Below are 14,820 nucleotides of genomic sequence, written 5' to 3'. Positions count from 1 at the left end.
CTAAATTAGTGTGTATAAAATTATTCAAGTATGAATATTAATACTAACGAAAGTGACGAAAAAATAAAAAGGATATAATAATTTTCTTATAAAAAATAGAAAAAATAAATTGATTGAGGGTAGAAAGAGAGAAAGAAGGGAAGCATAGATGATATTAATTATTAGACTTTAGGGTTTGATTATGATAATTAAAAATAAGATTGTTTACGTCTATTTATATACAATTAGGTATATTAGGTTAATTATAGTATATATAACTTTTTATATTAATTAATATATTTATTAATAAATATTGATTTATAGCTATATTCCGTTAGTTTTCAGATTTTTTTTTTTTTAAATATTAAAAAATAGGAGAAAAAAGTTTATTTTTTCAATAAAAATATGATTTAAAAAATAGTAATAAAATAATAAGAAAATAAAACAATATGAGCATGATATTTTTAAATATCACTTTTAAAAAAAAATTAAAAAAAAAAAAACCAACACACACTAACATGTACGTGTATGTTCTTTTGAAAAAAATTAAAAAATTAAAGAAAAGATAGAATTAGGAAGAAAAAAAAAAAAAAAAGATTTAGAGCATTTTGAGACCGCCACGTCACCACCTAAGTATACTTCTCCTATGTATAGATTTCCTATGTATATCTATATATAAAATAAATGGCCAGAACAGATTCCTCCGAGTCCCATATTTCATTTCATCCTCCATTCTAGAAAAGCCCTTTTTCTTCTTGTTTTCCGGATCCGAGAAAGATTAAACTGACTATGTAGCCCGAGTCATACGTTGTCGTTTTGTACACGTGGAAGCTAAACAAATAAATAAATAAATTATAAATCTCTATTCCGTTCCCTAGTAGGGCCCCACATCCACCCAAGAAGAAAACCCCTCTCATATCCGATACCAACAAACTCACTCAGTTTCACTCTCTGTCTTTAATCAAAGACAAAAGAATCTAGAAGAACAAGAACAACATCCGAAAACATGGATCCGAACCCGAAAACCTTCCCTATCCTATCGTACATCATGGGCCGGATCCCCACCTTTGGGCCCAGGCCCGATGATCCTCCGGTCGATATCGAGCAACCTTTGCCGGCCGAAGCCCACTCTGATCCGTCGTCTTCTTCTTCATCGGGGGCAGGTCAGTACGAGTTAGTCGAGCAGATGCCCCGTTTGACCGACCCGAAGTTAATCGAGGCCATGACCCGTGCTGTGACCGATGTGGCCCAGACCCGATCCGTGCTCAAAACCATCGGCGACCGGCCTGACCATGAGGCCGTTGACGGGGCTAAGGCCAAGCTGGCTGATATCGAAGCCAACCTGGCGAAGCAGCTCGAGGATTTGGTCCTCTCGCCGCGACCGGATGTGGTTGACCGGCTCCAATGGCGGTCCCAACTGGCTGATAAGGAGAATGAGTGTAGGAAAGAGTCGGAGAAGGAAAAACAGCTGTATAAGGCGATAATCCAGTTGGATGAGATGCATGAAGCGTACGATAAGCTTTTGAAGGATGCAGAAGAGAGGTTGGAGAAGATTTATGAGATGGCGGAGGCCGGTGGTTCGGTGGAGGAGGCGGAGCCGAGTGAAGAGGATCAGGTGACTGACGAGGTTAACGAGGAGGTGGTTGGGATTCTACAGGAGGCTTCTGGAACTGGGTTGGAGCGCGTGGACCTTTCGGGTCGGCAATTGAAGTTCTTGCCTGAGGCCTTTGGGCATATTCGTAGCTTGGTTGTACTCGATATCTCAAGCAATCAATTTGAGGTTTGTTCGTTACATCTCCCCTTTTCTCTTGAAGAAAAATTGTATTTTGGAAAGAATATTGTTTTATGCATTGACGTTTTAGGATGTGGATTAGGATCATCGAATCTGAAATTCTAGTGTGTTTTATAGGGCTTAACATGTTTACCTTGAAAGACCTTGATTTGATTTCCTTTGTTTTGTTTCATTGAAATGAATTCATGGTGATGTTGTATTAGACTATTATTCTAATATGGTTATGGAATGATAATTGAATAGTTCTGCTACTTTGACTTGATCCCTTTGTGGTTCTGTCATGTTATTCAATTTAGTTACAACATCTTTTTTAGGTTAGGGAGCATACTATAAGAGTTATAGGTTTTGTAATTGAGATTTGAACAGTACAAAGGGATTGTTTTCTGATTTGTTCTTGTTTTGGTTAACAGTTCATTCCTGATTCAATAGCTGGATTGGAGAATCTTGAGGAGTTGAATGCCTCTTCTAATCTTTTGGTATCACTGCCAGACTCAATTGGCTTGTTACAGAGGTTAAAAATTCTGAATGTTTCAGGAAACAAGCTAAGTGCCCTTCCTGACACCATTGCTCACTGCAGGTAAATTTTCTTTTTCTCTACCTTTAAAAGGAAGGGCATTATTATCTCACTCTTATCCCTTTAATTGCTCTTCGTAAATTGAAATATTTCTTTCTGCATCTTAAATGATTTAGGTCATTGGTTGAGCTGGATGCGAGCTACAACAACCTGACATACTTGCCAACAAACATAGGTTATGAATTGGTTAATCTTGAGAGACTTTCAATCCAGTTAAACAAGATTCGTTCACTTCCAACTTCTGTTTGTGAGATGAGATCTTTGAGCTGTTTGGATGCTCACTTCAACGAAATTCGTGGCCTTCCACAAGCAATTGGGAAGTTAACAAACCTTGAAGTTCTCAACCTGAGCAGTAATTTTAGTGACTTGACAGAACTTCCAGAAACGTTTGGTGATTTAACCAACCTCAAGGAACTTGATCTCAGCAACAACCAAATCCATGCACTTCCCGATACCTTTGGCCGTCTCGACAGCTTGACCAAACTCAACTTGGAGCAGAATCCCCTTGTGATTCCGCCATCTGAGGTAGTGAATGATGGGGTTGAAGCTATCAAAGTTTTTATGGCTAAGAGATGGCTTGACATACTAGTGGAAGAAGAAAGGAAAAGTATGCTTGAAGTACAGGAGCAAGCACAAGCTGGATGGTTAACTCGCAGCACTTCCTGGTTGAAAACTTATGCTTCGGGTGTTACCGAGTATATTGCTTCTCCAAGAACTCCTAAGGATCCCTATCTTGATCAGCAGCTGTGAAGTGATGTCTCCAGGATATTTTTTTATTGAGTTTCCACTTTCACTTGCTGCCATGATCCAGTTGTTGATTATGGAAAACTGCTTTCTGCTGCAGTACTATGCTTGCCTCTGTCAGTGGCAATGGTAGTACTTTCTTAAATTTGTGTTTTGGTTTCATTAAATTTTGAGGAAATTACATTTATTATGGAACTAGGCAATATATCCGCCCTTCGTGGTTAGTTTTAAATATTTAATTTCGTGTTAGTTTAAATATTTTATTTTATTTTATTGAGTTATTATTAATAAATAAAGTTATAAAATAAAAATCAAAATTTAAAATTTTTCTGATAGTATTTAAAGTTTAGATTCATTTATAGAATAAGTTTTACAAAAGTAGAATAAATTGATTTTATAATTTAAATAAATATGAGATCAGTATAAATTATTTAAATATTTTTAATAGACTTTTATTGTGAGATTTAAATAATTATCATAAATAATTTTAATTAATATATATTAAATCCAGTTCACTTTAATAATTTTTTGTTTTCTTCACCTTAATTTACAATTAAAAAAACATACCAAACAAACTGTAATAAAAAACCAGTATTCTTAGATGTGATTTATTAGAAATGTGTTGAATACTATAAAGTATAAAATTTATGTGGTGTAATTAATGAAATTATAATATAATTAAGGAAAAATCTATATTTTATTTATGTAAATTGGAATACAAAAAAAAAATTAAAATCGTTATCACCATACTTCATTTGTAGTTATTGCTATATTCAAAGTCATTATCACTACTCTATATAGTTATTACTGTATTCAAAGTTATCACTACTAAATTCAAAAAAGTTATCATCACCGCATATCCAATAGTTAACTTATTTATATGGACCTCACAAAATAATTACTTTTATGGTGATCATTTTTATAGTTTGTTATACATATAAAGATATTATTATATAAATATTGTTTTTCTTTCTTTCTTTCTTTTTTGTTTAGATAGATCTTTAAAAAAAAATCAGCCCAGGTTGTTATATAATAATAATAATAATAATTTGTTTTTAAAAAATATCAGCCATGTTATATAGAGTTTACTTAATTTTTTATAAGATAATACTATTTTAGACTATTTTACAAAAGTTACACTCTCTTTTTTATCAAATGATAAAATAGACATTCTATTTTTTAAAACACAAAATCTAAAATATAATATTTATTCTTTTTTATATAAAAAAGAAAAACAAAAGTTAGATACAATTTTTTTTTTTTAAAATAACAATTATTGAATTATAGGAATTTTATGTACATATATATAAAACTAAGAAACTATCTACTTCGCGTGCAGTTATATTTTATTTAATAATAATGTGATAAGTTCATAAAAATTAAAAAAAAAATAAATAAATAAATTTGGAAGATTTATTATTAAATATCTCATTAAATTTAAAATTTTAGTCAAATATTTAGATTTATTATTAAATATCTCATTAAATTTGAAGTTAAATTTAATCAAATATTTTTAATAGATAATATTGTACCATGATTATCATAATTGACTAAAAAAGTATTAATTTGTAGAGATTTATAATTGTTGCAAACTAAGCACACATAATTAAAAAAAAAATAATAATGAGAATTAATGTTATACGTGTACAATAATATAAAATCTCAATATAACTTTCTAATAAGCTCGTTAACACTTTGCCTACATAGGTTTGTATACATAGATTTGTCATTAATGCTTTGTGAATGGAAAAATTAAGTATAAAAAAACCACATAAAACTAACTATATCATATATTTAGGAATACATATTTAAAATTATCAATATTTTTTTTAAGGGTAAAATTATCAATATATATTTATATAACCAAATGGAAAAATTAAGTATAGAAAAACCACATAAAACTAACTATATCATATATCATATATTTAGAAATACATATTCAAAATTATCAATATTTTTTTTTTGACGGGTAAAATTATCAATATATATTTATACAATCAAAACTATTTATTTTATTAAAATAAAAAAGCTAGAAGATTTGAGTGATCGAAACAATAACATGACCTTTAAACTCATTTATCATGCATCTTCAACAAAAAAAAATATATATATATATGATATTTGACATATTATATAAATAGACGTAATACATTAAACATTTAGACGGGATACTATACTCTCTTCTTTATTATTTCATAGCAAATAATATGAAGATAAAAAGAGAGAGATGTTTATAATAATCCAAGGAAATCACATGCACTTCATCAAACTACAATAATTAAAATAAAACTATAAGATTGTATATTTGGAAACTCACAAGTCACAACTTTGTTGAAAGCTTAAGAAATTCAGGTCCATAAACTGATAGAGTGTCATGTCACCGCCTCATATCTCTCCTTTATGTATATATAGATTTTAAAAGTTCTTATGATGAATATGACACATTTAAGTTTGACCAATTTATATGGTATATTTTTATTTTTAGGTCTTTTTATGGTATTTGATATGCCATATATATGTAATTAGGTTTTCAAATCCCATATTTAATGTTTTTATTTGTTTAGAAAATTTTATTTGTCATTGATGCCGAAAAAGTCACCGAAGTTGCTGCGGGTGCCGGAAAAGTCGCCGGAGTAGCGGTCGGTGCCGGAAAGTCGTCAGAGTTGCTGCCGGCGCCGGAAAATTCGTCGAAATTGGTATTTTCGCAGGAAAAATTACTGAAAAAATACCAAGAAACCGGTTTCGGTTTTTTGGTGATTTTTCCGTTGACAATGCCAATTCTAACGACTATTCTGACGCTAGCAGCTACTCCAACGACTTTTCCGGCACCGACAACAAACTTCGAAAAAGTCATCAGAGTTGGCATAATTGCCGAAAAATTTACCAAGAAACTGGTTTTTTCGACAACAAACTTTGGTGATTTTTTCGGTAATTTTTCTGACGACAATGGCAATTCTGACGACTTTTCTGGCGTTGGTAGCAACTCTGATGATTAATACACCGACAGCTACTCCAGTGACTTTTTCAGTACCGACAGTAAACTCTTGGAAATTCGTCGGAATTGACATTGTCACCGGAAAAATCACCAAGAAACTGATTTTTTTTTCTTCATCAAGAAACCAATTTCTTGATGAAGAAACCAGTTTCTTGGTAATTTTTTTTGTATTTTTTTCTCTATTTGGTTAATTGATGAAACTGGTTTCAATTATTTTCAGTGTATATCATTTTTGTTTTGTTTTCACAATCTTTATTATTGTTCTGTAACAAAATTAGTTTCTTGATGAAGAAACCACTTTCTTGGTGAAGAAACCACTTTCTTGGTGAAGAAACCGGTTTCTTAATGAAAAAACTACTTTATTGGTGATTTTTCTAGTGATTTTGCTGGCGACAATGTCAATTTTGGCGATTTTTTTGACTCCGGCAATTTTCCCGACACCGACATCAAACTCCAGAATAGTTGTCGGACTTGGCATTGTCACTGGTAAAATTACCAGAAAAATCACCAAGAAACCGGTTTCTTCTTCATCAAGAAACCAGTTTCTTGGTGACTTTTCTAGCGACAATGCTAATTCTGACAACTTTTTCTGTGCCGGCAGCAACTCCGGTGACTTTTTCGGCACCGGCGGCTACTCCGACGACTTTTTCGGTGCCGCAGTAAACTCCGGTGACTTTTCCGGCACGAGTGACAACTTCGGCGATCACAATAGTTTTATTTATTTTTATTTTTTTTAAAAAAAATAAATATGAAGGGAATTTTAATATTTTTTATGGTAATTTAATTAAGTTTTTATTTTTTTTTTATGAATTTTAAATTCAAATTTCTTTTTAATGTTTTATATGGTTTTTTTTCTAAAAAAAAATCATATTTTTAATTTGATTGGTTAGATAATGTCATATATAATAGCATTTACTTTTTATAACATATTTATCATAACCTTAATAATTTTTCTCATATTTTTTAAAATAGTCCTTCAATTTTTGGGTGTAAGGTGTAAGTTTTGCTGTTGTATTTGAACAGTTGACAGTTTCAAGTCCAAATAAATTTGGATATTCCAATTTTGTAATATCAATAATGTTGCAATTTTTGTCTCATTGTGATTAAAAGCATGTATGATGATATGCTCAAAATATATTACTTGACTCTACTGCTTTTCTTTTGATTGAACCATTTGGATTCTTATCTCCAGTATGATTTTCTATGGCAGAAGGATTAAGATGGTGTTTCGAAAGAGAGGCAACACTCTCACTGATTCCAATCACTTTAATGTTATTAAATGTGCGAGTTAATTTGAAAAAATAGTAAAAAACCGCACCACCCGCACCGCGAACACCCCTATAAGTATCAGTAAATGTATACACTATTTTCCCAACTACATTTTATAAATTCTTCCTATGTTGTTGTTTACTCTGTATCACCTCAATAAATATATAAAATATTTATTTATTATTCTCTATCTCTCTCTTTTTTATAACTTTTTATTATTGATTTATTTCTATATTTATTTATTATTCTCATTCTCACCATATTAGTTCTAATATGCCATCTTTCCATGTGCAGCACATGCCAGCCAATTCCTTTCATTGAGCCATTAAAGCTCATCAACCCAATAATATATTCAGTCTCACAACCACAACCCGTCCCTCCTTTCTTATTTCCAATTCTACTTCTTCATTGAGATCCCATATGGGTCTATCTCTATCTCTAACCAGAAAAACGACAATAATATTAATACCATTATTACTGTCGTATTCAGCATTCTTCTTTCTCCAAACAGATCACAACATCACACAATGGACTGCCCTTCACTACATGTCAGCCCTGGTTCTTTTGGGTGTTGTTATGGCAATTGGGTTGGGACTGGTGGCCGCAGCAAGAGCCACCATGGTGACGTGTATCACCGTTTTAGTACTTCTCACCGTCGCCGGTAACCGCCGCCGGGTTCTGGTCAAAAGTGGGAGGAAGATCACCAATGACGTGGCAATGTTCTTGGTTGGAGTTTTAGTGAAAGATAAGGGCTTTGTTGCTGTGGCTTGTGCAACTCTTTTCAGCATAATGGCTCTTGTTGGCATCATCATTTGATCTTGTTTGTTAAGAAGTTTTCAAATTTAATGTTAATAGCTTCATTTTCTTTTCTCTTTTTCATATTTCAATCTTAATATTCTTTGGAGATGATTATTGATACAGTTCATTTGAATTTTGCTTTAGTAAATATACTAAATATATAAATATCAAATAGCATTGTGTTTTATATTATGTTTAAACAATTATCGATTACAGCTAAAGCAATAAGTTGGAGTTATTTCAATTTTTTTTTTAAAGAAAGGTATTAAGGCCAAAATGATATGCTTTCTTAGTTTATTGAGGAAATTATCTTTATTTCTTTTTTAGAAAATCACACAGAAAAGAATTTTTTTTTTTTTTTTTTCTGATTTGATTGTAAGATGAGAGATTACGGGGTGATTGGTAAGATATGGATATAACTCATTTATTTCCCTGTAGGGTAGGAATAAGATCACAACTGCTACAATAGAATGTTGCTACTTAGGGTGTGTTTGGAAAGTCACAATAGAATTAGATTTGTGTGTAACTGGAGGTAATTACACAATTCGGTATGTTTGTTTGACCATGTAATTACACTCTAACTGTGTAATTAGAAGTAATTGAGGGGTTTCAATTACACTCTTCAATTCTCATGGCCACATTACTAAAAACTTTCCATATTAAACATTAGCTACTAAAAAAATATTATTTTCTCATGTAATTACTAACTATTTTGCCAAACAAGATATTAGGAATTCATATGTAATTACCACTTCATATCCAAACACACCTTGCATTTTAAAATATAGTGTAATTACCACCCTAGTAATTACCCTACCTAGTAATTACACAGTTACTTCCAAACACACCCTTAATAAAATGGGTAGATGGAGGTTAAATAAAAAGAAAATACTATACTATATGTATAATTTAATTTTAGATCTTGTACTTTTAGGAGACTTGGTATTACGAAAAGTCATGCTAGATACTTGCAACTCGGCACACGGGGTTTTCGGTGATAACTGGAAGGATCCATACCTCATTGTTGAAAAGATAAGCAATGCAACGTACTGACTCTCTGATTTTAACAACTTAATTTTTGACAGAGCTTGGAATAATGAACATTTAAAATTTTATTATCAATAGTACTCACATGTATATACTTAGCTAATTTTAATTAATTGTTCAAAATTACTTAAATATATATATAAAAAAAAATCGCATTATTGATCATGAATAATATCGCACAATTTTCAAATTTTTATTCTTATAGTTATGTCTTATTTTTTTTTAAAAAAAAAAAATTCTCATGAACACCAAGAAATTCATAAATACGTAAATCGCATGAATAAATGATTGTACCGAAATGCAATAATAAGTCGCAGTAATATTTTTGCACCAAGCTGTAGTTACGATCATGATAAATACTAAAGGTATAAGTATGACGAGATGTACTTATAATCGCAAGAGTAAACAAAATTGCATTAGAAATTACTTAGAATTTTTTTAAAAAAATTACCTAGAGGATATATTGTTCCAAATACTGTGAGAAGTGTTTAAAGTGCGACGCAAAAATTGTCAAAGATCGATTACAAAACACGAGTACCCATATACCGCTATTAAAAAGTTCAAACAAAAAAATATATATTCCTAAGAAACAGGGGCGGCCCTGAGCATAGGCGGGCTAGGCCTGTGCCTAGGGCCCACCTAGCTCAGGGGCCCAACAAAAATTTGTCCCCTTTTAAAATTACACATTTTTTTTTATCAATTTTGAAAAATACTATTTTTTTTTTCTAAATGAGGGCCCAAAAACATTTTTTTTCCCTATGGCCCACTAAATTTCAAGGTCGGGCCTGCTAAGAAGTAGGATCATTGATGTTCCTCGCGACCTTTTCAGTAGCAGTTGCGGCGTCACCTCCAGCAGCATCTCCGACTTCAACCTCAGTAGTGGCGTCCTTGGGGAAAAGATTAATGCCTAGACCTTGAGTCTCAGTAGGAGACATAGTGCAATATGCATTGGCCATCTCGACAGCCTTTGGACCAAAGATGGCAAAGTCAAAGTCAGGCAACTTGATCAGGGTAGTGTAGATGTAGTCGTTGACAACCTGGTTGTAAGCTTTCTTTTTTTCTCTTTTTCATTGTTAAAGTCACGAGTGAGATTGACGCTTTGGTCCTCCAATTTCTTGATTTTCTCCTCTGCCTAATTTTTGGCTCTACCAAAATCCTTGATCTCCTTGTCCTTAGCAACTGCATTGAGCTTAACCTTTTTCAAACTCTCTTAAAGAGCAATGTTTTGTTTCTTTAGGAGGTCAAGTTTTTTAAGACTCGCAGTGATAGCTCACGAATATACAGTCATCTCATGGATCATGAACTCAGAAGAACGAGTCAAGAGGTCTTCGGCAAGAGCCCCTCAATTTTGGCAACAAAGTCATCACTCACGAACTTTTCCTGCAAAGCCATGAGACCGCCAGCCTTCATCCCTGGATCCATCATGGGGTTTTTTTCCCTTCTCTTGGAAAATTTTTTGATGCTTCTTGGACATATCGATTACCAGAGGATCAACAACATCCCTTTTCCTCTTCTGTGGAGGATTTAGAGAAGATGGAGTCACAATGTCTTTGTTGATCTTTGACTTGCGATTGAAGACATGAACACTCTTTAGGAAAGTCATGTCTGCAAAAAAAGCAATATTTTCTAAGAACAAGAAAAATGTGTAAACTCACATAAAAATGTCAGTATAAGTAAGAAATGTGTAACCTGATATTTGCCTCAGAGTTTGTTTGGAAAGACGCCTGTCAATCTCCACCTTTTGTTTCTTAGAAGGATCTTTGTACACTAGTTCTCGCTAAAGTCTAGTGTCAGGACGAATCAATTTGTGCTCTCGCAATTTAGTTGACGTACAAAGAAGACGCCAATCACAATCCCTAACTGGAAGACTGCTTAAAACTTCATTAATTTCTACGCGATCTCGAGCTAACTCAGATCGAGCCAGTTAACCTGTGAGTAAAAAAAAATGAGCATATATGAAAAATAGAAAAAAAAAAAAAAAAAAGGACTAAGTATAGGAATTAATTTCTCCTCTTTTTCTTTGAAAATTTTCCTTGAGTTTTGAGAAGAATTGAGACAAGTTCTTGAAGTGGATTTTGGTGTTAGATTCTTGAGCTTAGCTTGGAGGAGTAATTGAGGTATTATTTTTATTTTTGTATTGTTGTAATTTTTGAAATTCTCATCCTAGGGTTTGAATTTGAATGATGTTCTTCATGGTGTTCTTAAAATAATTTTATGTTATTAATTCCATCGATGAAAGTCAAGGTTTTGTTGTGGTAATTTGAATCAATGCATGAATTTTGATTTGGGTCAATTTTTATTTATAGATGTTGCTGTCAATTTAGTGGATTTGAGCATGAAAAATTTCACTTGGTTTTCTTTGTATAGTGTTCTTGAAGCTTAGATTATGTGAACTATGAGATAATTGAGCTTGATTGTTTATGTGCTTCAAGCATGTTGTATTTATTGTGAAGAGTACTTGTAAACACTCTAATTTGGCATGAAAAATCGATTATATGACTTAGGTAAAGTTTGGGTTGAGTTTGTGTATTTTTCATCTTTGAAATCTGATTTTTAGGCATTTTTCAGGGTTTTTCGGACCCTATCGCCGTGGCCACACCTTGCTGCAACATTCCTAATTTTCCTGAATTTGTTTTGGTCATAATTTTTGACTTCGAACTTTGTTTTAGACGTTCTTTATATCATTAGAAAGCTTGTTTCGAGCTCTATTACTTGGTCCAGTGTTGGAGTCTCAAATGTGAATATTATAAAAAGTTATTTTGGGATTAACCTATTGTGTACAACCCGGGGATTAAGACTAGGGATACAGAAACTTGGTCAAGATTAATTGTGGATTGGGATTTCTCCTCATACTTTGGAAATCAGGTAAGACAGTGAATTATGCACATAGAGTATAGCGCCGTGACGCAATTATATATTATGTGATTAATTAGATGAAGCATGGATTATGGTCATTACCCTAAGTTATATGTGTTGTGAATTAAGGTGATTACCCTAAGTATTTATATTGTAGATTAGGGTTATTACCCTAAGTAATTATATTTTTGTGAATTAGGATTATTACCCTAAATATATTTTGTCTTGAGCATGCTATAATGTACTATGTGAGTAAATGATTAGTTATGCAAGTTGGGGTTATTATCCTAAAACTTTATATAGTAGAATATATGTTGAATATATTGTATGCATGTATACTTCAAGAGTTATGTGTATAAGGCATAACTGAGTTAGACCTGATAAACATCATCAGAATAAACTTTTGTGAGAGCATAATGTATGAATTATGTATATATGAGTAGAGTTATGCGGGTAAGGCATAACTAGGTTAGACTCGGTAACTATAACTGAGACAAATCCTAGTAAGGCCTTAAATGTAAAATAGACGTGTGAACGTAACACGTGAGTGTATGCTATATAGACATTAATAGATGTGTGAGTGTAACACATGGGTCTATGTTATATAAATATCAATTATAGTGGTATTATTATATATGGAATACTGTGATATAAAGTGTGGTGGCACAGTGTATACGTAGTGGCATACTGTATGAAGTGTAATTATTATTATAATTATCATATTATATTATTATTCTGTCTTGGTGGGCCTTGGCTCACATGTGCTCTAATGTGCAGGCAGTAGTTAGGCGATGCCGCTTCAGCCATGAGTTCGAGGGCTTTGAAGATGAGTTGTACATGTTCATGCCAAGCTAGACCACGAGGGTTGGGTCTAACAGGGAATTGTGTAGAAATTCTAATTTTTGCCGCTTAGGCCGGCCTGTAAAAAATGACTTGTAATATTTTAAAAAATAAATTTTGCGAGATCTTAGTTATATGACTTTAAATATTTTGGTTTGAAATAAGTTTGTATTATTGCAAGTTATTTATTTAAATTAAGTTTATTATTAGTTTTCAATTACTTGGCTCATGGACCCCCGATTAACGGGATTAGCTAGCTATAATCACAACACGTGGCGTTCCTCTGAGTAGGACATTACAAGTCTCGTATAGAATTGACATGTGGACCCAAGTTCCAAGGAAAAGATGACGTGTTAATCCATAACTCTCATAGAGTCAGGCTTGCTTGACCTAAACTTGAAAGATGATGCAACCTTGAGAGGGTCTAATTGCAGACTATGCATTGCATAATTAACAGTAAGTAGGACCAAGAGGATTTGATACTGATCTCGCATATACCGATTATATGCGATGGCTAAGTAGACATCTCCTTCAACCAATAAGGATCGCTTCTTTACATAGGATTTGTCCAAATGACTAAGTATTGGACAACTCGCCAAGGACTCCTATGTTCCATGTTGTCAACACATTAGGATATCTATGTATGTGATCAAGGGTGAACGCATATATCCAAATAAAAGGCCCGATGGCCACCATGCGAATATAAACATCTCAGAGCCTGCGAGCTCGTGTGTTAGAATATAAATGGACAACTCGTGACTTACTAAGTCGCATACGTTGCTCCACTTAATACAAGAACGTATTAAAAAGTTCTTCATTTATTCCTTGAACATTTATTTAATTATTATTTGTTATTTAATGTAAAAACAATTTTGAAACCAATCAATTATGTAAATCTAAAGGACACTTGCTTTCTATATAAATGAGTGATCCAAATCAAATAAACTAAGATGAGATCTTTGCAACAGTGAACTAAGCAGACCAAATTCTGACTGAATCACTATAATTCTCTTGTGTTCTTGTTGTTTTTCTACTTTTATTTAGTTTGTTTGGTACTCAATAAGTTAAGTACTCGCTACTCTTAGGGAGTACTCACACATTTTTAATTAAGTATTCTTAGTTTCATTGAATATTCACACAAATTTAGTGTTGTCTAAACTTTTCCAACTTCAACTACAGTCTTGGAATCTTTTCAGTCTCATGGGCAAGTTTGAATCAAGTAGAACCATCAAAATTCTAGCACTGGAAATACCAAAACACAATCACAATGTTGCTTCAAAGTTAAGCTTCGGGATACTATGTGATTCTTTTTCGAATCTAAGTTCTCTTACATTGTGTCCTTGTGCATGATCTTTGAAGGCATCATTTAGCTTTGGAGGTTTGGAGGGTAGGGTGGAAATGAATGAATTGAAAACGATTATTGCCTAAATGTTTTTCTGATGAATGGATGCTACATTCTTTCATATCTTTTATGTTCAATAGATTACCCATCTTATCAAATATGGGTGTGCATATTCATGGAAAAGTTGGGCCTCGTATACTTAATAAATTTGCATCCTAGATTCAAAACCAATTTGCAGCTTGAAATTATATATTTGTACATATTTTAGTGTTGATATCATATTTTACATGGTTCAATTAACACCTTTAAGTTATTAAGTTATTAACTGATTATAAAATACTATAATGCTACACTAAAAAAGAATCATATTTTAAATGGAGTAAATAATTTTTTTATAATAAAATGTTCATAATAATGAAGCTTAAAATATATACATAATACTATCTTTAAATATAAAATGTTCATAATATAATGTTGTTATTTTTTTTGTTAAATGATCAATAAATGTAATAATTTATACGTTTGCTAAAGTTGCTAGATTAAATCTGGATTGTCATTTAACTTTGGAGTCTAATCCAAAATCT

General features: G+C 32.3%; 2 protein-coding genes across 2 annotated transcripts; both read left to right on the top strand.

The window, feature by feature from the left end:
• The first annotated feature begins 659 nt into the window (after window positions 1-659).
• On the top strand, window positions 660-3,400 carry LOC115709831 (plant intracellular Ras-group-related LRR protein 9). The gene is made up of 3 exons (XM_030638067.2): window positions 660-1,759; window positions 2,182-2,348; window positions 2,462-3,400. Exons 1-3 carry the CDS (start codon window positions 986-988, stop codon window positions 3,093-3,095), a joined length of 1,575 nt encoding a protein of 524 aa, XP_030493927.2. The 5' UTR covers window positions 660-985; the 3' UTR covers window positions 3,096-3,400.
• A 4,373-nt stretch (window positions 3,401-7,773) lies between these two features.
• On the top strand, window positions 7,774-8,169 carry LOC133036105 (uncharacterized). Its single transcript, XM_061112591.1, has one exon. It carries the CDS (start codon window positions 7,774-7,776, stop codon window positions 8,167-8,169), a length of 396 nt encoding a protein of 131 aa, XP_060968574.1.
• Window positions 8,170-14,820: the final 6,651 nt, after the last annotated feature.

This window comes from Cannabis sativa, chromosome 3 (genome assembly GCF_029168945.1).
Source record: "Cannabis sativa cultivar Pink pepper isolate KNU-18-1 chromosome 3, ASM2916894v1, whole genome shotgun sequence".
NCBI lineage: Eukaryota > Viridiplantae > Streptophyta > Magnoliopsida > Rosales > Cannabaceae > Cannabis > Cannabis sativa.
This window is presented reverse-complemented; position numbering and strand designations above follow the sequence as displayed.

Bases quoted from the DNA above. Each gene is read 5' to 3' on its own strand.
- LOC133036105 (XM_061112591.1), top strand. From the start codon at position 7,774: ATGGGTCTATCTCTATCTCTAACCAGAAAAACGACAATAATATTAATA.
- LOC115709831 (XM_030638067.2), top strand. From the start codon at position 986: ATGGATCCGAACCCGAAAACCTTCCCTATCCTATCGTACATCATGGGC. The intron at 1,760-2,181 runs GTTTGTTCGTTA...TTTGGTTAACAG, and splicing joins TCTCAAGCAATCAATTTGAG to TTCATTCCTGATTCAATAGC. The intron at 2,349-2,461 runs GTAAATTTTCTT...TAAATGATTTAG, and splicing joins GACACCATTGCTCACTGCAG to GTCATTGGTTGAGCTGGATG.